Below are 23,939 nucleotides of genomic sequence, written 5' to 3'. Positions count from 1 at the left end.
TTAAAAAGCAAAGTGAAAATAATCAAAATAAGTAAAGCTCACCTCTAAAATTGTGTCTGAGGCAAATGGTACCCCAGTGTCGCCATGATTTGTACTAGGTGCCCAAGAGGCATCATCGCAGAGGAGATCCTGAGTGGGCACTGACCCTGGAGACACGCTGAGAAAATTAAATTCTGTTTTAGCCGATTGTGATGCAATACACAGATTGTAGGAATGGGGCAATGTACCCTCACTGTAGTTGGGGAGAACCCCAGGCCCAGACTTGGAGCTGAGTCTCGGCTGAATACAGCCCCAAGAGGCAGGGCTGGAGGAACGTCGCAGGCGCATGGCAATAGCCAGAGTCACAGCGAGGAGGAAGAGCACAGAGATCAAGGTCAAAGCCAAGACCAGGTAAAATTGCAGCTCAGCTTGGGGGTCAGAAGGCGCAGGCCGGTCGCTGAGGTCTGGCAGAGCCTCTTGCAGACTGTCAGCGAAGACTAGGAGCAGCGTGGCTGTGGCCGACAGGGGTGGCTGTCCTCCATCGCGCACAGCAACCAGCAGGCGCTGGCGGGCTGCGTCCCTGTCGCCCAAGGCGCGTGCTGTGCGCACCTCACCCGTGCGCAGTCCCAGGCTGAAGATTCCGGGCTCGCTGGCCTGCAGCACGTGGTAGGATAGCCAGGCGTTGTGCCCAGAGTCTGGGTCCACCGCCACCACCTTGGTGACCAGATAGCCCGGCTGTGCAGCACGCGGTACTGTGTCGAAGAGTGCAGAGCCGTCGGGTCCTAGCATCGGGTACAGCACCCTGGGCGCGTTGTCGTTGAGGTCGTCCACAAGCACGCGCAGGCTCACGTTGGCGCTGAGCGCGGGCGAGCCCTGGTCACGCGCCTGCAGCGTTAGCTTGAAGGTGCGCAGCTGCTCGTGGTCGAAGGCGCGCTGCGCGAACACCACCCCGCTCTGCTCGCTCACAGACACGTAGGAGGACAGCGCCTGGGGTTCCAGGTCGGTGGCCACTATGGAGTAGGAGATATGGCCATTGGGTCCAAGATCAGGGTCGGAGGCGCTGACCTGCGCGATGGAGGCGCCGGGCGGGTTGTTCTCAGCCACGTGAACCACGTAGGAGGCCTCGTGAAAAGCTGGTGCGTTGTCGTTGACGTCTGCAATGTGCAGGGTTATGCTTGTACTGGAGGAGAGGGGTGGCTTGCCCCTGTCAGTAGCTGTGATGGTGATGTTGTACTGTGGGATCTGCTCGCGGTCCAGGACGCCATCTGTCACTAATTTGTAATAGTTCTTCGAGGAAGATTTCAATTTAAATTCGCCATCTCCAAAAACGCGGCAATACACTTCTCCATTTTCTCCAGAGTCTCTGTCTCGCGTTTTGATCAAGGCGATCACTGTTCCTCGAGGTGCATCTTCCGGTAGGGGACTGAATACCGAAGTCACGGTCACCTCAGGTGCGCAGTCGTTCTCATCGACAATGTCGACCTGGATGCTGCAATGGGCTGCTAGATCTCCAGGATCTTTCGCTTCTAATCTCAGAGTGTAAGAATTAGCAACTTCAAAATCCAAATAATCTTTTGTTGTGATTTCCCCTGTTCTTTCGTCTAAATGGAAAAAGTGTGCCACTTGTTCGTCCACATTATGAAAGGAGTAGGTGATTTCTGCATTGACGCCCTCATCCTGGTCGGTGGCTGTCACTTGCAGTACCGAGGTGCCCGGGGGCATGTCCTCCCGCAAGCTGACCCTATACAAGTCTTGGCTGAACACCGGCGGATTGTCGTTGGCGTCAGTGACTTGGATTCGGATCTGGGTGGTGCCGCTTTGGGGTGGGTCCCCGCCGTCTACTGCCCTGAGGACCAACTGATGGTAATTCTGCTCTTCTCTGTCCAGAGAATGTTTTAGAATCAACTCCGGATATTTACGTCCATCTGGAGTCTGTTTCTCTAAGAGATCAAAGTACTCATTATCATTAAGATGGTATCTTTGCAGTGAATTAGGACCAGCATCTGAATCCAGAGCGGGGTCTAGCGGAAATGCTGAACCTGGCTGACTGGATTCTACAATTTTTAAATCAATATGATTCTGTTTGAATACTGGAGTGTTGTCATTTATATCCTGCACAAGTACTGCAACATGGAAAATATTTAGCGGGTTTTCAGCGACAGCATCAAAATCCAGAACGCACAGAGGCTTCTTCCCGCAAATCTGCTCTCGGTCTATCCTGCCACTCACAAGTAAGTCCCCGCTCTCCTGGTTTACAGTGAAGTATTCTTTCTCACCACTAACCCTTAGCTTCCGGGCCGGCAAGTCCCGGACATGGAATCCCAGATCCTTGGCGAGGTTCCCCACTACCGAGTTCGTGGCCAGTTCCTCTGGAATTGAATAGTGGATCTGGTCCGGGAGAGCCCCGCCGAACAAAGACAGTAGGAAAGGCACCAGTACCTGCCGCCGCCCCGCCGGCCTGCTCCGCTCCGCGCTCGGTCTCATCCTCTGTCTTCCTCCGCTGCTGAGCCGTTCTTTGCCAGGAGGAATAAGCCTGCGGTGGGTGGTAGAATCCAGACTAGGGTCACTTCTGCTTGTATCCGAAGCTGAATTGGCCTTCTCGGTGTGGTGCTCCTGAACAGGAAATTACCCTTTAGGAGATTTTCAATGCATCTCGAATGTCTTCTCTCTCTTCCTTTGACCTACAGCGACGCCCAGAGGTATTTCCATGAAACTGCACCAATGATTTGCAAAGGACTATTTGTTTCTCTATTCTGTTTTGTATTTATCAAGAGTATTTATTTGTTTTCAAATAGGTAACAACATATTCACATCGTTCTAAATTCAAAAGACACAAAAGGCATCTTATATCCCTCTCATCTCTCCTCTCAGCAACAAACCTCTCACAGGAGAAACCACTGTTACCTCTCTTGGTTATCTTTCCGGAAATAAGTTACAAATAGTGAAGCAAATTTTTATGAATGCTTTTCCCACAAATGGAAGCATACAATAGACCACGTTCTGCACCTTGCTTTTTTTCCCCCTGTCATTATAGCTTGCAGACAATCTCATATTAGTACATAAAGAGGTTTCTTACTTATTTCGTATAGGTATGTTGTTGTTAGTTGCTGTAGGGTCAGTTCTGACTCACAGCGATCTTGTGTACAACAGAAGCACTGCCGGTCCTGTACCACCCCCACAATTGTTGCCATGTTTGAGCCCATTGTTGCAGCCACAGTCTCAATCCAAATCACTGAGGGTCTTCCTATTTTTTGCTGACTCTTCACTTTACCAAGTACTCCCTCCTGATAACATGTCCAAAGAATGTGAGACTAAGTCTGGTTTTCCTTGCTTCTAAGGTGCATTCTGGCTATACTTCTTCCAAGACAGATTGGTTTATGCTTCTGGCAGTCCATGATATATTTAATATTCTTTGCCAACACCATAATTTAAAGTCACTGGTTCTTCTTCTGTCTTCCTTATTAATTGTCTAGCTTTTGTATGCATATGAGGTAACTGAAAATACCATGGCTTGGGTCAGACACCTCTTAGTCCTCAAAGTGACATCTTTGCTTTTAAACACTTCAAAGAGGTCTTTGGCAGTAGATTTGCCCAATGCAGTACGTTGTTTTATTTCTTGACTGCTGCTTCTTTAGGTGTTGGTTGTAGATTCAAGTAAAATGTAAACCTTGACAACTTCAATATTTTCTCTGTTTATTATGATGTTGATTATTGGTCCAGTTGTGAGAATTTTTGTTTTCTTAGGTTGGAGTGTAATCCATACTGAAGGCTATAGTCTTTGATGTTCATCAGTAAATGCTTCAAGGTTTCTTTACTTTCAGCAAGCAAAATTGTGTCATCTGCATATTACAAGTTGTTAATGAGTCTTCCCCCAATCTTGATGCTATCTGCCCCCAATCTTGATGCTATGTGCTTCTTAATAAAGTCCAGGTTCTAGGATTATTTATTCAGTATACAGATTGAATAAGTATGGTAAAAGGATTAAACCATAACACACACTTTTCTTGTTTTTAAACCATGCCATTCTGTTCAAATGACTGCCTCTTGGTCTGTGTAGTTTTCTCAGAATCACAATTGAGTATTCTGTAGGTCCCATTCTTTGCAATATTATCTACAATTTTTTATGATCCACACAGTCAGATGCCTTTGCATAGTCAATAAAAGGTAAACATCTTTCTGGTATTCTCTGCCTTCAGCCAAGATCCATATGACATTAGTGGTTTGTTATATGATATACAATAATTTATTTAACCAGAAATATTATTTTCTAAAAGAAACCCAGTTTCCATTCAAACAAAATGTATTTTTTTCCCATGTGATACTAGGTAATAAGTCATCTACTTTCTGTACAAATCATCTCTACATCCATGAATTGTATATTAACTCACAGAACAAAACGAAGCCACAAGAAAAAAGTATTGCAGAGTCCTTGAACATAAAATATTTCCTCTCATTTCAGATTATCCTAATTCCATACAATGACAGTTATCTGAAAGAGCAATTTGCAGGGACAGGGATGAGGCTTACTTATTAACTAGCATGAATCACATCAGAAAGGCATTTAAGAACATGTCCCTCTGTACTTCTGGAATGGGACTCATAATACCAGCATCTATGTATGTTTGATAACATTTCAGGACAATTGAACTTTTCCAAAATATATTTTTAGAAATATTTTATTTTAAACAACCTCTCTTCAGATAGAATTTATCTATACTCATTTGTGTTTTTCCTTCTCTACTCTCCCTATGTATCTTGTCACATTCCTATTTGCTCTATGTATTGTACCACCAAGGAGCCCTGGTGTACAGTGGTTAAGCTCTCAGATGCTAACTTAAAGGTTTGCAGTGTGAACCCACCAGCCATTCCTTGGGAGAATATATCTGATGATCTGCACCCATAAAAATTACAGCCTTGGATATCCTAGGAGGCAGTTCTACTCTGTTCTATAAGGTTCTAAGAGTTGGCAATGGGTATTGTACCACAACTTCCCATGAACACAAATTCATATAGAAACAAAAACTCCTCTTGCTAAGTGAAATTGAGGCATATTTCATAACCCATAGCTATAATTCCAGGTTTCCAAAGGTCACTAATTTGTGTATCCATAGACATTCATGAATTCTATATTAGCTCACAGAACAAAATGAAGGCACAAGAAACAAAAGTATTGCAGAGTCCTTGCACATAAAATATTTCCTCCCATTTCAGATTATCCTCATTCCACACAATGACGGTTATCTGAAAGAGCAATTTGCAGGGGCAGGGGTGAGGCTTACTTATTAAGTAGCATGAATTACATCAGTCCAGAATCCAAGTTACCCAATATTTTCAAGAGGCTGTCAAGAGGGAAAAAAGGAAAGACTTCAAAAAGTTTTGCTTTCTTTAGAAATCAACAAGGGTACCAATAGTAAAGGGTACTATAATAGGTAGTTTAGATATTAAAATCACTCCCACAACCTACTTAAGTATGAGTGAAATAAAATAAGCAGTAGTTTTACTAACCACAGAAGTCATCTAAAGAACCACACATTTGCTGGTACATCTTACAAATAGCAACAACAAAATATTTGAAATACACCCACTCTATTGGGAAAACAGTCTTGTTACAGTTAGATCCAAAAGTTAAATGTTTTCTCATTTTGGGAGCTCTGGTGGCATAGTGCCTCAGGCATTTGACTGCTAACCAGAAGGCTGGTGGTTCAAATCCACCAGCCACTCCTCGGAAAGAAGGTTGGGCAATCTACTTCTGTAGTGATACTGCCTTGGAAACACAAGGAGGGGTCGGTATGAGTTGGGTCCGACTCGACAGCACATAACAACAACAACAGCACACCTTTTAAAGGAAAGAAAAGTAAACTTTAAGCAAAGCATGTTCTTTTAGTATTAAAATACTCAGCCTACAATCAAGAATAATTTCATGAGAAAGAGTGTTGTCAATAGGAATTCACACAATTTTCTTATATCTAACATCTCCAACCTATTGGGCATTTTAGTAATGTCCAAAGGAAAATGGCATTTAAAGAGTGAGGTAGTTTAGAGGCATGGAATTAAGAAATTGCTGTTGAAATTAACACTGAATGGAGATTACAAAGAATGAGAACTAAGCAAAAATTTCTTTGTGTAATAAAAGTAGTTATTATTGTACGGTGTCCTACCCCTCTCCTGGAAAGCAACAGAATATGAAGGTGCCTTTCTTTGATGGATTATATACTGGAGGCATATTTATCACAGCTTTGTGCCTATGTGTGAGTGTCAGTAAGGTCGATTATGAGATCAACTCACCTGATTGGGTTCTCCTTTTGTTTCAAGAAAATCCTGGGTCACCAGAAGAGGTTCACTTTTCTCACAGCTCTCTGCACTAATGAGGGTATCAGCATAGTTGGGCTGGGGAAAGATCAAGTGACTCTTCCTTGAATCTGCGGTGAGGGAGACCTCATGGGAGTAGGTCTGGAGGAAAGCCCGCACCCCATCCATGCCCACAAACTGAGAGGCTGACACACCCGCCAGCCCACCGCCTGAAGCCTGGAGCAGACGCGTGGTGTGCCAGCGACGCAGCCTGAATGCCAACAGCACGATGATGAAGGCGAGGAAGATGCAGGAGACGGCGGCCACGGCCACTACTAGGTACAGCGTGAGGCCTGAATCATTTGGGTTAGCCGGCGTCTTAATGCTGCCCAGATCAGCTAGGACATCGGGAATGCTGTCGGCCACTGCCACTGTGAGCATGACGGTGGCCGATAGAGGGGGCTGGCCATGGTCCTGGACAGCCACAACGAGGCTCTGCTTGAGTGCGTCTCTATCCAACATGGCCCGGGCAGTGCGCACCTCGCCTGTGTGCACCCCCACCGCGAAGAGCCCTGGCTCGCTAGCCTTGAGCAGACGGTAGGACAGCCAGGCATTCTGTCCAGAGTCACGGTCCACAGCCACCACTTTGGTCACCAAGTAACCAGGCTCTGCAGAGTGGGGAGCCAGTTCCACTCCGGTGGAACCATCAGTGGGAACAGCCGGGTACAGGATCTCAGGCGCATTGTCGTTCTGGTCCAGCACAAACAGGCTCAAGGACACGTTGCTGCTGAGTGGTGGCTCCCCACTGTCGCTGGCAGTAACCTGCAGTTGTAAATCCCGAAACTGCTCATAGTCGAAGGAGCGAAGGGCATATAGGACCCCAGTGTTGGAGTTGATGGAGATGTAAGAAGACAGAGGCATCCCCTGGAGGGTGTCCTCAGCCAAAGAGTAAGTGACTTGGGCATTCTCACTGCTGTCAGGGTCCTGGGCAGTCAAGGAGAAGAAGGAGGCACCTCTGGGGTTGTTTTCAGGAATGTAGGCAGAGTAGGAGGCATGCGTGAAGGTGGGTGGATTGTCATTGATGTCTGCCACCTGCAGCAGGACGTGAGTTTCCGTAGACAGTGGTGGAGTACCCTGGTCAGTGGCAGTTATGGTGATGTTATATTCTGAGACTTCTTCCCTGTCCAGAGTTCTGTGTGTCAACAACCTATAATAATTTCCATAGGTCTTCTCAAGTGTGAATGGCAGATTGTCTGGAACTGAGCATGTTACAAGGCCATTCTGTCCTGAGTCACCATCATGCACATTGAAAAGTGCAATGACTGTGCCTGGGGGGCAAGTTTCTTGGATTGAGCTAGTGAGTGATGTAACTGTGACTTCTGGAGCATTGTCATTTACATCCAGAACTGTCACCAGCACCTTACTCCTGGCTCGGAGACCGGGTCCATCATGAGCTTCTACATCTATGTCATAGAATCCAGAGTCCTCGTAATCTAGATCCCCCAATATTGCTATGTCGCCGGTCAGAGAATTCAACTGGAAGAGCTGGGATATTTTGTCTCTCACTTTCCGGAAAGAATATGTCACTTCTCCATTGACTCCTTCATCTGGATCAGTGGCTTTCACAGTGAGTAGCCGGGTGCCCACTGGTACATTCTCACGAACGCTCACGTGATACTCAGGTTGAGTGAATACCGGGGCGTTGTCGTTGGTATCTATAAGTTTCACATGAATCCTGGCAGTGCCAGAGCGAACGGGGTTGCCCCCATCTGAGGCGGTGAGGACGAGGTGGTGCACGGGCTCTTTCTCGCGATCCAGGGCGCGCTCCAGCACTAGTTCCGGGTACTTAATCCTATCCGCTCCGCTTTGTACATCCAGGTAGAAGTGATCATTTGAGCTTAGCTGGTAACCCTGCAGGGAGTTTATCCCTACATCCGGATCAAAAGCTTCAGGAAGAGGAAATCTTGTCCCAGGATTTTCATTTTCAGCCACTTTTATTTCTCTATCCTCTTTCCCAAAGCTGGGCGCGTTATCATTAACATCGATTATTTCCACTTCTACTCCAAAAATCTTCACTTTGTCCTCAAGCAGAATCTCCAGGTTTGCTACACACTTTGGAGATCTGTCACAGAGCTCCTCCCGGTCTATCCTGCCCGCAGTGATCAAGCTGCCGCCTCGCGGGTTCAGAGCAAAGAGCTGGGTCCTACCTCTGGAGACGATGCGGACTCCACGCTCTGCCAGCTCCAGGGGCTCCAGTCCCAGGTCCTTGGCGACGTTCCCTACAAAAGAGCCTTTGTCCAGCTCCTCAGGCACCGAGTAGCGGATCTGCTCCGCGCGAATTTCCCACAGGGCCCCCAGGAGAACGCAGATCCAGATCTGCCCGCTACAGCCTGGGAGATAAAGGGGAGCCGCCATTACAGCCCAGCCGCGAAACAGTGTGCGCTTCAGCTTTCCCTCTGTGGAGGCTGGAGAAGCCCCAGGATTTCCGGGTCCAAGATAATGCGCTTTCGTCTCTGGATACAGGAACACCCAAAAGTCCAGCTTGAAGCTTCCGTCAAGCCCCAGAACCAGTGGTTTATGTTGCAGAAATCCTGTGGTTTGATTTGAATTTGATTGTCTTGTCTCCTCCTGATTGGTGAACAGCGACACTCAGAGTCCTAACCTGTTACTGCAACCCATTCTTGATAAATCGAAGCATTAGTTTTAACTTCATTTCCTATCCTAAACCTATTTCTCCTGAGAGAATACACGCCAAGCTCCTGTTGTTTGATTTGCAATGAGAATCTAAGAACTATCCAAAGCTTCCTGTATAAGAAGCCTTATGTAATAAAGTTGTTTATTTCCTTGGAGAAACCAACATGATTTTTAAAGCTAAGCCTCTTTTCAGTTTTGCATTATTCGTCCCCATTGCCCATTTTCAGTACAGTGTCCTGTGAATACTGTGCAGAGGGATGATTGTATATTCTTCCTAGAAATAAAGATGGACTTGAAGAATGCAGAAAAGTAGTTTAAGTGAACAGACAATAATGGCCAGAGAGTTTGGAGCTCTGGGCTCTAGCCCCAAATTAGGTAGAAACAGGTTTCCTCAAATGAGTTGACCCTTTATAGCTTGGGGAAACATTTCAATTCCCTTGCAAAACAAAACAAAACAACAAAAAACAAAACAAAACAACAACAACAAGAACTACCACTCAAAAGCTAGTCTGTACAAATAGGCTTGGCAAGTATAGTGGGTCTGGAAAGAGAATCGTGCCCCTTAAACTTATATACAGCAGAGTTCTGTCCATAAACTGTCTATTCAGTAGTTCACAGCGGGATTCTCAACCTCTAGAACAGTGCCTTTCATAGAGTAGGCACTCAAAAATATTTTTCAATATTTATTGAATGAGTACTAATGCAACTGCAAAACCTAAAACAAAGAGTAAACGGAGCCTAATCATAAAAATACAGATTAAACATAAGACAAAAAAAGTTAGACTGGAGTTCTATAAAAAGCAGTGATTTCAGTAACATTTTTCATCCAGAAGGTATTATTTTACCGTTATTTCAGCTCTGATTTTAGAAATAGCCACTTGAAGCAAATCTTTTAGTAATTGTCTGTGAATCCTCCCACCACCCATCTGTCAGTCTGTAATACTGTGATGACTTGCATGTTGTTACAATGGTGGAAGCTATGTCACTAGTTTTTCAAACACCAGCAGGGTCACCCCATAATGGACAGGTCTCAGTGGAACTTCAGACTAACACAGACTAGGAAGAAAGGCCTGGAAATCTGGATCCCAAAGTTAGCCAATGAAAACTCTATGGATCACAACAGAACATTGTCTCATACCGTGCTGGCAGATGAGCCCTCTATGTTGGAAGGCACTCAAATTACAAAGCGACCACCACATCACACTCCAGCATACTAATGACCATGAAGATGATGCAGGACTTGGCAAGGTTTTGTTCCATTATAAACAGGATTGTCAAGAACCAGAGGTGATGTGATGGCAACTGACAAGAATAACAAATGAATACTTGCTGCATGTTTCACGGTTTTCTTATTCAGGAATAGTTAGAGTAATTTACAAATGAGAACTTGAGGTAATACATTAGCTAGGTCTTCAGATTACCCCTCATGTATAATTAGCATCAAGAAATACCTCCATTTTAATCAAACACAAAAGGTCCATTATCTGTGAGAAAATCTAAATCTTCAGACTTTGAGAGAGTAAATATATTTTTCACAATCTTCAAAGGTTTCACAAATTTCTGGGGAAATTAGATGTTTTAGAAAGAAATGTGACAATATGTATTTAAAAATCTCAAAAAGGTTGGTAGATTCGATTCATTTAACAGAAATACTAAAGAATCAAGAATATGGAAAAGGCCCTTATAGAATCATGCTCATTGCAACCCTTGTAATAGTGATAAAAGGTCAATGGTTAAAGAATGGTTAAGAAAATTATGGAACATCTTTGAGTAAGATTATGAAGTGGGGATGAATTTGGCACAAAGCTAGTCATTCAAATAGAAAATTTGATCGTCCTTGCTACTTGTAATAAGGCAAAGAAGTACTAAGGAACTTAATTACTGGGAGGTTGTGTTAAATATACACATTGCAGATAAACAATTAGAATGTAATTGATAAATATGATACTAACCTTCATTTGGGAGTTCTGGTAGCTTAGTGCCTGAGGCACTTGACTGCTAACCAGAAGGCTGGCGGTTCAAACCCACCAGCCACTCCTCGGAAGGAAGATGGGGCAATCTACTTCCGTAGTGAGACTGCCTCGGAAACCCAAGGAGGGGTCGCTATGAGTCGGGTCCGACTCGGCACATCACAACAACAACACAACATTATTGAAAGTGTTGACATCCAGGAAAGAGGTTTCTTTAACAAGATTACCATTACTATGGTAATGATGACAACGATGATAAAGAAATGCCAACAGTAAAGATTGAGAAGTAGTCATCAGCTAAAAGGCCAAAACTACTGAGCAGCCAAGGAACCAATCCAATGTACCCTCCTCGCAGAACAATGAGTAACTCCCAAAATGAATTATCCACAGTTGAGAAGCAAATACAATACATGAAATTTAAATAGGCTGGCAGAAACTCACGTGAGAGGAATAAGAAGGGTCATAAGTGATTTTGTTGTCTTCATTACTGGCATGTACAACTGTAGAAGGATCGTCACACAAAAGATCCTGAGGAGGAACCATTTCTGGGGTCACGTTGAGAAAATTAAGTTCTGTTTTAGCCGATTGTGAAGCAACGTACAGATTGTAGGAATAGGGCAATGTCCCCTCGCTGTAGTTGGGGAGAACCCCAGGTTCCGACTTGGAGCAGAGACCAGGCTGGAAGCAGCCTCTGGCGGCGGGGCTGGAGGACCGTTGCAGGCGCAGGGCGATGGCCAGAATCACCGCGAGGAGGAAGAGCACGGAGATCAAAGCCAAAGCCACCACCAGATAAAACTGCAGCTCAGACTGCGAGTCAGAGGGCTCAGAGCGATCGCTAAGGTCTGGCAGCGCCTCCTGCAGGCTGTCTGCGAAGACCAGGTGTAGCGTGGCTGTGGCTGAGAGGGACGGTTGTCCTCCATCGCGCACAGCGACCAGCAGGCGCTGGCGGGCCGCTTCTCTGTCTCCCAAAGCACGTGCTGTGCGCACCTCACCCGTGCGCAGCCCCAGGCTGAAGAGTCCGGGCTCGCTGGCCTGCAGCACGTGGTAGGATAGCCAGGCGTTGTGCCCAGAGTCTGCGTCCACCGCCACCACCTTGGTGACCAGATAGCCCGGCTGTGCAGCACGCGGTACTGTGTCGAAGAGTGCAGAGCCGTCGGTTCCCAGCGCTGGGTACAGTACTCTCGGAGCATTGTCGTTGCAGTCGTCCACCAACACGCGCAGGCTCACGTTGGCGCTGAGCGCGGGCGAGCCCCGGTCACGCGCCTGCAGCGTCACCTCGAAGGCGCGCAGCTGCTCGTGGTCGAAGGCGCGCTGCGCGAACACCACCCCGCTCTGCTCGCTCACGGACATGTAGGATGACAGCGCCTGAGGTTCCAGGTCGGTGGCCACTATGGAGTAGGAGATATGGCCATTGGGTCCAAGATCAGGGTCGGAGGCGCTGACCTGCGCGATGGAGGCACCGGGCGGGTTGTTCTCAGCCACGTGAACCACGTAGGAGGCCTCGTGAAAAGCTGGTGCGTTGTCGTTGACGTCTGCAATGTGCAGGGTGATGCTTGTACTGGAGGAGAGGGGTGGCTTGCCCCTGTCAGTAGCTGTGATGGTGACATTATACTCTGCTGTCTCCTCCCGATCCAGGGCTCTGTCAATCACCAATTTGTAATAATTCTTGGAGGTGGATTCTAATTTGAAGGGCAAGTCTTTCTGAATATAACATATCACTAGACCATTTTGCCCAGAATCCTGGTCCCGCACTTTAATGAGAGCTATTACTGTTCCAAGGTCTGAGTCCTCAGGAATCTGGTTAGAAAAGGAGATGAATGTCACCTCTGGGACATTGTCATTCTCATCAATAATTTCAATCTGAACGTTACAGTGAGCCGTGTGGACCCCTCCGTCCTTGGCTTCTACACCCAACACATACCTCCTTGTTTGTTCAAAGTCCAATGTACCATTGGTTGTGATGTCACCAGTATTTGGATTGAGTCTGAAGAGGAGGCTGGCACTTGTAGGGGCACTGAGGAAAGTATACGTGATCTCAGCATTAGCGCCCTCGTCCTGGTCTGTGGCCGTCACCCGCAGCACAGAGGTGCCTAGGGGCACGTTTTCTTGGAGGATAGCTCTGTACACCTCCTGGCTAAACACCGGAGCATTATCATTGGCGTCGGTGACCTGGATTCGGATCTGGGTGGTGCCGCTTAGAGACGGGTTTCCGCCGTCCATGGCAATCAGCATTAAGCGATAGGAGCTCTGCTGTTCCCTGTCCAGAGGTTTTTCCAGGAGTAATTCTGGGTATTTACTTCCGTCAGGACTTTCTTTTGTTGACACCGAGAAATGTTGATTGGGGTTGGTAGTGTATGACTTCAGTGAGTTACTTCCTACATCTGCGTCTTGGGCAGCATCCAGAGAGAATTTCACCCCTGGTAAGGCTGATTCACAGATTTCCAAGTCAATACTTTTTGCAACGAAACGTGGTGCATTGTCGTTAATATCTTGGATTACAACAACTACATGGAAAATATTCATTGGGTTTTCAGCGACCGTTTCAAATTCTAGTGCACATTCAGATTTCCTGTCGCAAATCGTTTCTCGATCTATCCTACCGCTCACTAACAGATCCCCGCTCTCCGCGCTGACATTGAAATAATCCTCCTCTGAACTAACTCGAAATTTTCGAGCTGGCAACTCCTGAACGCTGAGCCCCAGATCCTTGGCGAGGGTTCCCACCAGCGAGCCCTTGGCCATCTCTTCAGGAATCGTGTAGCGGATCTGCTGGGAGAAGGCCCCGCAGAACAAAGACAGCAGGAAGGGAAACAGTACCTGCCTTTTGGTCGCTTCAGCTTGTCTGGCGTTTCTCCGCATTTCTTGAATTCTCCGGGAAGCTTCTTTGCAAGGTTTCTCAGGGATGTTTTAAAAAACGAATCGCAGCACCCTGGACATTCGTGATTGAAGGGTAGGACTTGTTAGGCGGTGAAGGATGTGCGGGAGACCGGCATGCTTTCTGATGTGCGTCCGAATAAGCTGGCAAGCACTGGGTCTGAAGCTCCGGCGGAACTGAGAACCCGTCTCTTCCCTTTGGTCAATAGCGGCGCCCAGAGGTTGTCTTGGAAAACTGCATCGTGCCCAGCTATTCATCCTCAACGTGTAAGCGCTTGAATCTAAGTACCTTGTGTTTTTGTCAGAAAAAGCCACATATTCAAATGCTCACATTCCAAAAGGTGATAGATGCTCATAAGCATCGCCATCATTTCATATTCTCTTTTGTATTTAAAAATTTCCTAAGACATACAACCCCCTCCCCAGAGTCTGTGAGGACAAGAGTATCTTCTGATTTCACTGCATTTAAAAACACTGGCATGACTAGTATGGATGTATTCAAATAAGCTAATAGCTTCTTATCACATTTTTTTGGGTGGAATATAGTCCTTACATTTCTGTAAAATCCTTGAATTCACTTCACTTATTTACTATTTTAAATCCCTGCATATATACTTTATCAATTCAGTGATATTCTTAAAAAATATAGCCTTTCCAAAAAGAGAAAGCCCTGGACTTATTTTAACATATGGTTCTTCCTTATAAAACAGACCATCTTCTCAGTTATGTAGAGGCGAGTCTAACTTGTTAAAGAGACCAATTTATTATTTCATCACATGCTTTTGTAAAGTGAAATCTTATTCAAGCCATAGTTGTTTCTGTAAACTCAGTGCTGCTTCTGTGTGTGAATGCATATGCAATCTCTACAGGGCCAGTTCTCCGCTCCAGCCAATTAGTGCCATCAGTGAGTGAAATGGTAAATCTTAGAAACATTTCATTTTGAAACTTACCTGGAAACCATGAACTGGTCTGGGGTAACCCAAACAACCAAATTCTTTCATTTTAAACACACTCCAAAATTGCTCTTTTCAACACTTTATTCTACTATTTAAGATGCTCACCCATACTCATACTCCAACCACAACAGACTATTATTCGTTTCCCTTGCCTTGCTTTCTCTACTTCATGCATTTGTACTTTCTGTTCCTTTTATTATGAACCATTCTTCTCTTGCTACAGTAATAAAATCTTGCCCATTCTTCAGAAAAAGATAATTTTTTAACTGAAAACGCATATCTGAGACCTTCAATTATCTATACAAATAAATGAAAAGTGTGCTCATTTTGTTCTTAGAAAATCTTCTTTGAACAGCTAAAGTTCCCTTGTCACTAACCAACTAATATTTTTCCCCCTTTGTGAGTATATTGATACTATTACAAATATTTCTCCTAAAAAAGATATGCCAATGGTTATGTGCCCCCTCCCTTTTTTTGCTGTGATGTATTTGCATGTTTCAGTGAGAATACATCCATCTCATATTTAAGTTCTTTTGTTCAGACCCTGTTGTCTCACACTCTTGAATGTACCTCTTTCTAATATGTTGAGAGAGAAATCTCTCTTTGAGGACTAATGAAATTTATTTTGGTCAAAGTTTGTAGGACTGTCTGATGTAACTTCATGGGTGAAAATCACTTCATAAATTTCAGAATGGACTAGCAATTTTTGGATCAAGAAAGCCATATAACTCAGTTGGGAATGCTATTACATTATTGAAGTGGATGGCTTGGAAATCTTCCACAGAGGCTGAACCATATCTTCCTATACCAAACCAAAACCAAACTCACTGCCGTGGAGTTGGATCTGACTCATAGCGACCCCTCCTTGGGTTTCCAAGGGGGTATCACTATGGAAGTAGATTGCCCAATCTTCCTTCCCAGGAGTGACTGGTAGGTTTGAACCTCCAGCCTTCTTGTTAGCAGTCAAATGCCTTAGGCACTGCACCACCAGAGCTCCTATACTTTTTTTTTGTTGTTGTTGTTGTTGTCCTTCTCAAATGACAAGAAAATGCCAGTCCAATGTTCATGATAGTTTAGGCAGAGAAAGTTTCCACCTTCAGGAAAAAAGCTGAAATCAATATGGATATATCATGGTTAGGTATATAAGGCCAGGTAAATCCATTCAACCAACTTCTACATTCTTTATCCAACACTTTTTGTGTCATTAAGATGTAGAGTGGTCTGGCTTGTGGGAGACTAAAACCTCTCATATATGTTTTACTTGTTTATATCAGTCAGCATAGGCAGGTTAGGCCGCAGTGACAAACCAACCTCAATTCACAAAGATTTAAAATGAAAAGGATCTATTTACCACAGGTTTACAGATCAGTGTTGGGTCAACCACTGGGATCTTCTCTCATCAGTTACTCAAGGAGCCAGGTAGAAGGAGCAGTCACAATTTCCAAGAGTTAACTTAGAGATCTGAAAATTCTCACAATGGCAATTAGAGCTTCTTCCTGGAAGTGACAAGTTACTTCCACTTGCAATTTATTGGCTAGAACTAGTTACATAGACACACCCAGTCAAAGCCAGGAGAGGAAATGCAGTCTTACCATATGCCCCAAAAGAAAGAACAGAAATATTTAGGTCACAGGAGTAATGACTACAGCAGTACTTTATTTCTCAAATAAATGTGTATTAAAGCTTTATAATAACCACATTGGCATAACTGTTCTTTGTACTATCCAAAGAAAGAAACAAAAACTCACCTGAAGTAGCTTGGGGTCTCCGTTTGCTTCAAGTAAATCTTGAGGTATCAGGAGAGGCTCGCTTTTCTCACAGCTCTCCTGGCTGATGAGTGTGTCTGCATAGTTGGGCTGAGGGAAAATCAGGTGACTCTTCCGCGAGTCCGCGGTGAGGGAGATCTCATGGGAATAGGTCTGCAGAAAAGCCTGCATCCCATCCACACCCACAAAGTGTGTGGCGGGCACGCCGGCCATACCTCCGCTAGCGGTCTGGAGCAAGCAAGACTTGTGCCAGCGACGCACCCTCAGCGCAAGGAGCACAACGACAAAGGCGAGGAAGACACAAGAGACAGCAGCCACAGCCACCACCAGGTACAGTGTGAGGTCGGAGGCTTCAGAATCGTGAGAGGGCTCAAAGCTGCCTAGGTCAGCCAAAACATCAGGGATGCTGTCGGCCATGGCCACGGTGAACGTGACAGTGGCTGAGAAAGGAGGTTGGCCATGATCCTGAACGGCCACCACGAGGCTCTGCTTGAGTGCATCTCTGTCCTGCAGGGCTCGTGCTGTGCGGACCTCACCGGTGTGCACCCCAACTGTGAAGAGCCCTGGCTCGCTGGCCTTGAGCAGGCGGTAGGACAGCCAAGCGTTCTGACCTGAGTCTCTGTCCACCGCCACTACCTTGGTCACCAGGTAGCCGGGCTCTGCAGAGCGGGGTGCTAGTTCCACGCCAGTGGAGCCATCAGTGGGAACAGCGGGGTACAGGATCTCAGGTGCATTGTCGTTCCGGTCCAGCACGAATAGTCTAAGTGACACGTTGCTGCTAAGTGGTGGGTCCCCACTGTCGCTGGCAGTCACCCACAACTGCAACTCTCGGAATTGCTCATAGTCAAAGGAACGCAGTGCATACAGGATTCCTGTGTCAGAGTTGATGGACACGTAAGAAGAGAGAGGTGCCCCCTGTAGGTTGTCCTCCGTAAGTGCGTAAGTGAGGCAGCCATTTTGGCCGCTATCAGGGTCATGAGCAGTCAAGGAGAAGATGGAGGTGCCTCTGGGGTTGTTTTCAGGAATATAGGCAGAGTAGGAGGCATGAGTGAAGGCAGGTGGGTTGTCATTGATGTCAGTCACATGTAGGGTGATGTGTGTTTCTGTGGACAGCGACGGAGTTCCTCCATCTGTGGCTCTCAGAGTGAGGTTATATTCCGACACCTGTTCACGGTCCAGGGATCTGGCTGTTACTAAACGGTAATACCCATCTATAGATTTTTCTAAATTAAATGGCATATTTTCAAGGACAAAAACTGTGACCTGCCCATTCTGCCCAGAATCTCTGTCATGCACATTAATAAGGGCAATTTCTCTTCCAGCAGTAGACTCTTCTGGGACTGAACTGGTGAGAGAAGTGATTGCAACTTCTGGGGCATTGTCATTAACATCCAGAACTGTGACTAGAATCTTGGCTCTTGAAAAGAGACCGGGTCCATCTTTGGCTTCAATTTTAATTTCATAGAACATAGCATCTTCATAATCTAGGCTTTTTAATATTGATATATCTCCAGTCACTGGGTCGAGATAAAAAGTCTGAGCAGTTTTCCCAGGCATTTTATCTAGGATATAGGACACTTGAGCATTGAATCCCTCATCAGGGTCGGTAGCATTCACCCTGAGCAGTCGCGTGCCCACTGGCCTGTCCTCCCGAACGCTTACATGGTACTCAGCCTGAGTAAACGCTGGTGGGTTGTCGTTTGCATCCAGAACTATCACTTGGATGCGCAAGTTGCCGGAGAGCACGGGGTCGCCACCATCAGAGGCAGAGAGGACAAGCTGATGAGCCTCCCGCTCCTCTCTGTCCAGGGCCTGCTCCAGGACCAGCTCTGGGTACTTGCCCCCACCAGAGATGCCCTTCACAGCCAGGGAGAAGTAGTCATTGGAGCTGAGCTGGTAGTTTTGCAGGGAATTCATGCCCACATCTGGGTCAAATGCAGTCTTAAGTGGAAACTGGGTTCCAGGAGCTGTTAGCTCACTAATTTTTATTTCCAATTCCTCTGTTAGAAAATCAGGAGCATTATCATTAATGTCTCTAATTTCTATTTCCACTTCAAAAATTTTCAATTTGTCCTCAATCAGGATATTAAATTTTACGAGACAGCGTGGGCTCTGAGCGCAGAGCTCCTCCCGGTCTATCCTGCCCGCCGTAATCAAGCTGCCGCTTCGCGGGTCCACAGAGAAAAGCTGCGTCCTACCTCTGGAGACGATGCGGACTCCGCGCTCCGCCAGCTCCTGGGGCTCCAGTTCCAGGTCCTTGGCGATGTTGCCCACGAAGGAGCCTTTGTCCAGCTCCTCAGGCATCGAGTAGCGGATCAGCCCAGATCCGGTCTCACACAGCGTCCCCAGTAGTGCACACAGCAGGGCCAGTCCTCTGCCTTCTTGGAATCTCAGGCAATTAGTCATTTCGTTTTTTGTAAATTGTTTCTTTTTTCTGAATTCAATTCCAGTTTCCCACAACGGACTCCAATCTTATTTCTTCAGGGAACTAAGTCTTTATGCATCCATTTCACAAGTCACGGAACTGGTTGACTGACAGGGTGACTTTCATAGCAGCCCCAGATAATCCGTCTGACTTGCTGGTTCTTTGCATTTTAGGAGTAAGAAAATGGTTGACTAGCTCTCTAGCTGCGTTTTTCTCCTTAAGTGGTCAACAGCGACGCTCAGAGGCCTAACCGTTTACTGCACTCTCTCAGGAACAAATTAACATCTTATTTCAGATTCTCCACACCCAAATTCTTTTTGCTGAGGCATTGGGACTAGTGTATATTCCACATAAGGAAATTGATTTATGTTAAAAGGTGTGTCTTCAAATTAGCCTTCTTGGGGAGTCATGCACTAACATTAACGGCATCAGTATTGCTCCAAATATGTGGAGTTATTGTTTTGAAATATTCAGACAAAGTTTAAGAACCATACTTAAGAACCATACTTACATATTTACAGGTTATACCTTTTGAAGTTTGTCTTTGATACCATGATATCTTAGTTTCAATATTTGTTATTTAACATATTCACTAAACAAACACTTGATTGGGTACCAACTATGTCAGACAGTAAGTTTGTCAGTGAGGATTGAAGGTGAACAATATGGACACAGCCACTTCCTTCATCATGTTCATGAGGGTATAAAAGTAAACAGGGAATTACAGTGCAGTGAAATTAGTACTCTAATGGGGGATGCTGAAGGCTATGGGAGGACCACCAACCTGGCTTGGAAGTTAACAAAGTCTTTCCCAGGAAGTCTGAGAGGAGTAGATCAGGGCAAAGGCTGGAGAAAGACAGAGAACAGCAATGACAATGCCTAGATGTGAGAGAGAAAGGGCAGAGACCTCCGGGATGCTTATAGAAGGTCATGTTGCCTAAATCTAGAGCGTGAAGAGAATATTTAAAAATCCATCAATAGTAGAGAGAAATTTCTATTTTATGTTCCAGAGTTCCTTTTCTTGTATTTATTTTACTCCTGAAGCACCTCTTCGGAAACCCAAGGAGGGGTCGCTATGAGTCGGATCTGACTCCACAGCAATTTGTTTGTGATTTCAGTTTTGACGCACTACATTCCTGTGCACAAGGTATTTTTTTCTGATGAAGAGTTGCTAAACACGTTTGGACTGCTTGACTATTTTACTTGCAAGTGAAGATCTTATGACATGTTGTTCCACAGTAAGTTCAAATTTGACCTCAGAAAGAACTATACAATAGTAATGAACACAATGGAATACATCACGCCTCCAACAAATTTTACCTTATCAAATGTCCCTAAATATTATAAAGAACCACAGCACTTCAATATGATGATGGCTCATGCAGTACATACTTAGCATCAAATCAAAATGAAAAGGATTCTATTACATAGACTATTAGTGTGTTCTCTGTTGTTAAGTTAAAAAGACAACATAGGAAGGGGAATGGGGAAGAGACACAGTGTGGTTGTAAAGGGAAGTGGGGGCTGGTTAAGGAAGTGGGAAATTTTTAACAGCTGCTGTTAGTGGGAAACTTTGAGAAGAGAGATGTGTAAAGAAGATCTTTAGGGGTGATCTTCTGATGTGATCTCCCTGTATCTTTAAGTGTAATTATAATAAAGATATGTTTTTTTTCATACTAAGATACGTTATTTTTAAGGGTAAGAAGGCAATATTATCTCCAGATATGAGAAAAATAAAAAATAACAACAAAGATAAATGTTGTTTACTATTATTCTACCAATTTATTGGGAGCTCGGGTATGGAGTGTGTAAGGCATTTGACTGCTAACCAGAAGGCTGGTGGTTCAAACCCACTGGCCACTCCTCGGAAGGAAGACTGGGCAATCTTAGAGCCAATGATAACTCAGTCACTTCTTCCAAGAACATATAGCTATTTAAAGGTGGTGATGAGATGTTTTTTAAACGAAGCATATGTACCATCACAAACCTTCCTGAAACATCGTAAAGAATTTATATTTCTGAACTTCCATCTTTTTCATAATAGGGAAGGGCATGCAGATTAATTAAAAGGAAGAAATTTATTTTTAAACTGAAGTTTAACTGAGCAAGAAAGAACTAACCAAGGCACTTCACTGTGCACAACCAGATTCAAATAAAACATAAAAGCCTTAAATTTTTAAGGAAGAAGAGGATTGAGAAAACATAAAATCCAAATTTCATATTTTAAAGAAAGAACCGTTGCCCCAGGCAGATGAAGAGCTTTTCCTAGGGACAGAAAGCCCAGATACCCAAGTTGCTAGTGCAGAGCTCATTTCATAACCTAAATTTCACCTCTATCCATCTATTCTGATTTACACACATTCTCCTCTCCTCACGGTCTGTAAACACTTAGCACTACTTAGAAATGATTCACCAGGACTCATTTCCTACAAACTGATATATTCTCAAGGAAATATGAGAAATAGAAGAGATATAGCAAATGGTGGTGGCAACTAAGTATGTTGGGTAATTTATTTATTAGCAATATAGCTTCTAAATATACTGTGCTTCACAGATAGTTTACCTGAGAAACTGTTTCTTCTCCTTTACCTTCAAGCAGAGATTGTGATGCCGACACAAAATCCTTTTTCTCACAGCTCTCTTGGCTGATGAGTGTGTCTGCGTAATTGGGCTGAGGGAAGATCAGGTGACTCTTCCGCGAGTCCGCGGTGAGGGAGACTTCATGAGAATAGGTCTGCAGGAAGGCGCGAACTCCGTCCACGCCCACAAAGTGGGAGCCCCGCACGCCGGCCATACCTGCGCTAGCGGTCTGGAGCAAGCGAGACTGGTGCCAGCGACGCACCCTCAGCGCAAGGAGCACAATGACAAAGGCGAGGAAGACGCAAGAAACAGCGGCCACAGCTACCACCAGGTACAGTGTGACGTCGGAGGCGTCAGAATCGCGAGAGGGCTCAAGGTTGCCTAGATCCGCTAGGACGTCAGGGATGCTGTCGGCCACCGCCACGGTGAACGTGACGGTGGCTGAGAGAGGAGGTTGGCCATGGTCCTGGACGGCCACCACGAGGCTCTGCTTCAGCGCGTCTCTGTCCTGCAGGGCTCGCGCCGTGCGCACCTCGCCGGTGTGCACCCCAACCGTGAAGAGCCCTGGCTCGCTGGCCTTGAGCAGGCGGTAGGACAGCCAAGCGTTCTGACCTGAGTCTCTGTCCACCGCCACCACCTTGGTCACCAGGTAGCCGGGCTCTGCAGAGCGGGGTGCTAGTTCCACGCCGGTGGAGCCGTCAATGGGAAGGGCGGGGTACAGGATCTCGGGTGCGTTGTCGTTCTGGTCCAGCACTAACAGGCTTAGCGACACATTGCTGCTGAGCGATGGGTCCCCGCTGTCCCGTGCTGTCACCCACAACTGCAGGTCGCGGAACTGCTCAAAGTCAAAGGAGTGCAGCGCATATAAGACTCCTGTGTCGGAGTTGATGGAGACAAAGGAGGACACAGGTGTCCCCTGTATGGTCTTCTCTGCCAAGGAATAAGTGACATGGGCGTTGTTGTCGCTGTCGGGGTCATACGCCATCACGGAAAAGATGGAGGCTCCTCTGAGATTGTTTTCAGGAATGTAGGCAGAGTAGGACGTGTGAAGGAAGGCAGGAGGGTTGTCGTTGATGTCTGACACCTGCAGTAAAACTTGAGCATCTGTAGACAGAGATGGGTTCCCTCCATCTGTGGCTGTCACAGTGATGTTGTAAAAGGAAACCTGTTCCCTGTCCAGGGGGTTGGTTGTAACTAGTCTGTAGTAATTGTCCACTGACCTTTCTAACTTGAAAGGAAGACTCTCAGGGAGTGAGCATTCGATGAAGGAGTTCGCCCCTGAATCTCTGTCATGTACGTTGAAAAGTGCAATTATGGTTCCTGGAGGACAGTCTTCAGGAACTGAGCTAGTAACAGATGTCATGTAAAATTCTGGGGCATTGTCATTTATGTCCAGAACCGTGACAATGACCTTTGTCCTGGTTAGAAGGCCAGGACCATCCTGAGCTTCAATATCAATTTCATGGAATTTGGCGTCTTCATAATCCAGCTTTTTTATGATCACTATATCTCCAGATGTTGACTTAAGCTCAAATACCTCTGAGGTTTCTCCAGGCTTTTTTTCTAGAAAATATGCTACTTGAGCATTGTATCCGTCATCTGCGTCAGTGGCGGTTACAGTGAGTATCCGGGTGCCTATGGGCGTATTCTCCGGAACACTTACATGGTACTCAGGCTGAGTAAAAGCAGGCGCATTGTCGTTCACGTCCAGGACTGTCACTCGGATTCGTGAGGTGCCAGATCGGACAGGGTCGCCCCCGTCGTAAGCCAAGAGAAGGAGGTGGTGAAGGGCCTCTTCTTCGCGGTCCAGGGCACGCTGCAACACCAGCTCTGGATACTTGTTCCCATCCGCTCCGCTTCGCACGTCCAGAGAGAAGTGGTCATTTGGGTTGAGTTCATACTTCTGGAGGGTGTTCTCTCCTACGTCCGCATCATGAGCACTCTTAAGCGGAATCCGGAATCCTGGAGTAGTCGTTTCACTGATTTTTAGTTCCAATTGTTCTACTCCAAAGCGAGGGGCGTTATCATTAATATCTGTTATTTCCACCTCTACTGAATAAATATTCAGTGTATCTTCCAGAAGTATGTTAAAATTCACCAGACACGGCGCGCTCTGAGCGCAGAGCTCCTCGCGGTCTATCCTGTCCGCGGTGATCAAGCTGCCCATTCGCGGGTTCAGAGAGAAAAGCTGCGTCCTACCTCTGGAGACGATGCGGACTCCCCGTTCTGCCAGTGCCAGGGGCTCCAACCCCAAGTCTTTGGCGATGTTGCCCACGAAAGCGCCCTTGTCGATCTCTTCTGGCACAGAATAGCGCATCTGCCCAGCCGCGGCCTCCCACAGGGCCGCCAAAAGCAAGCACAGCAGGACCAGCCTTCCGCAGGGTGGGAACTTTTGCCGAGCCGCCAT

At 45.9% G+C, this 23,939-nt stretch overlaps 5 protein-coding genes across 5 annotated transcripts; all 5 read right to left on the bottom strand.

Moving 5' to 3' along the window:
- Positions 1 to 2,463, bottom strand: LOC122149860 (protocadherin gamma-B2-like). Its single transcript, XM_042780695.1, has one exon. It carries the CDS (start codon positions 2,461 to 2,463, stop codon positions 1 to 3), a length of 2,463 nt encoding a protein of 820 aa, XP_042636629.1.
- Positions 2,464 to 6,255: 3,792 nt separating this feature from the next.
- On the bottom strand, positions 6,256 to 8,682 carry LOC122149869 (protocadherin gamma-A4-like). Its single transcript, XM_042780713.1, has one exon. The coding sequence runs from the start codon at positions 8,680 to 8,682 to the stop codon at positions 6,256 to 6,258; it is 2,427 nt and encodes an 808-aa protein (XP_042636647.1).
- Positions 8,683 to 11,348: 2,666 nt separating this feature from the next.
- Positions 11,349 to 13,790, bottom strand: LOC103195514 (protocadherin gamma-B1-like). Its single transcript, XM_007939094.2, has one exon. It carries the CDS (start codon positions 13,788 to 13,790, stop codon positions 11,349 to 11,351), a length of 2,442 nt encoding a protein of 813 aa, XP_007937285.2.
- A 2,656-nt stretch (positions 13,791 to 16,446) lies between these two features.
- Positions 16,447 to 19,018, bottom strand: LOC122149863 (protocadherin gamma-A3-like). The gene has a single exon (XM_042780702.1). The coding sequence runs from the start codon at positions 18,931 to 18,933 to the stop codon at positions 16,447 to 16,449; it is 2,487 nt and encodes an 828-aa protein (XP_042636636.1). The 5' UTR covers positions 18,934 to 19,018.
- A 2,482-nt stretch (positions 19,019 to 21,500) lies between these two features.
- On the bottom strand, positions 21,501 to 23,939 carry LOC103195513 (protocadherin gamma-A2-like). The gene has a single exon (XM_007939093.2). It carries the CDS (start codon positions 23,937 to 23,939, stop codon positions 21,501 to 21,503), a length of 2,439 nt encoding a protein of 812 aa, XP_007937284.2.

Source organism: Orycteropus afer, unplaced genomic scaffold (assembly GCF_000298275.1).
Source record: "Orycteropus afer afer isolate SDZICR_OR568_19922 unplaced genomic scaffold, OryAfe1.0 scaffold00056, whole genome shotgun sequence".
NCBI lineage: Eukaryota > Metazoa > Chordata > Mammalia > Tubulidentata > Orycteropodidae > Orycteropus > Orycteropus afer.
This window is presented reverse-complemented; position numbering and strand designations above follow the sequence as displayed.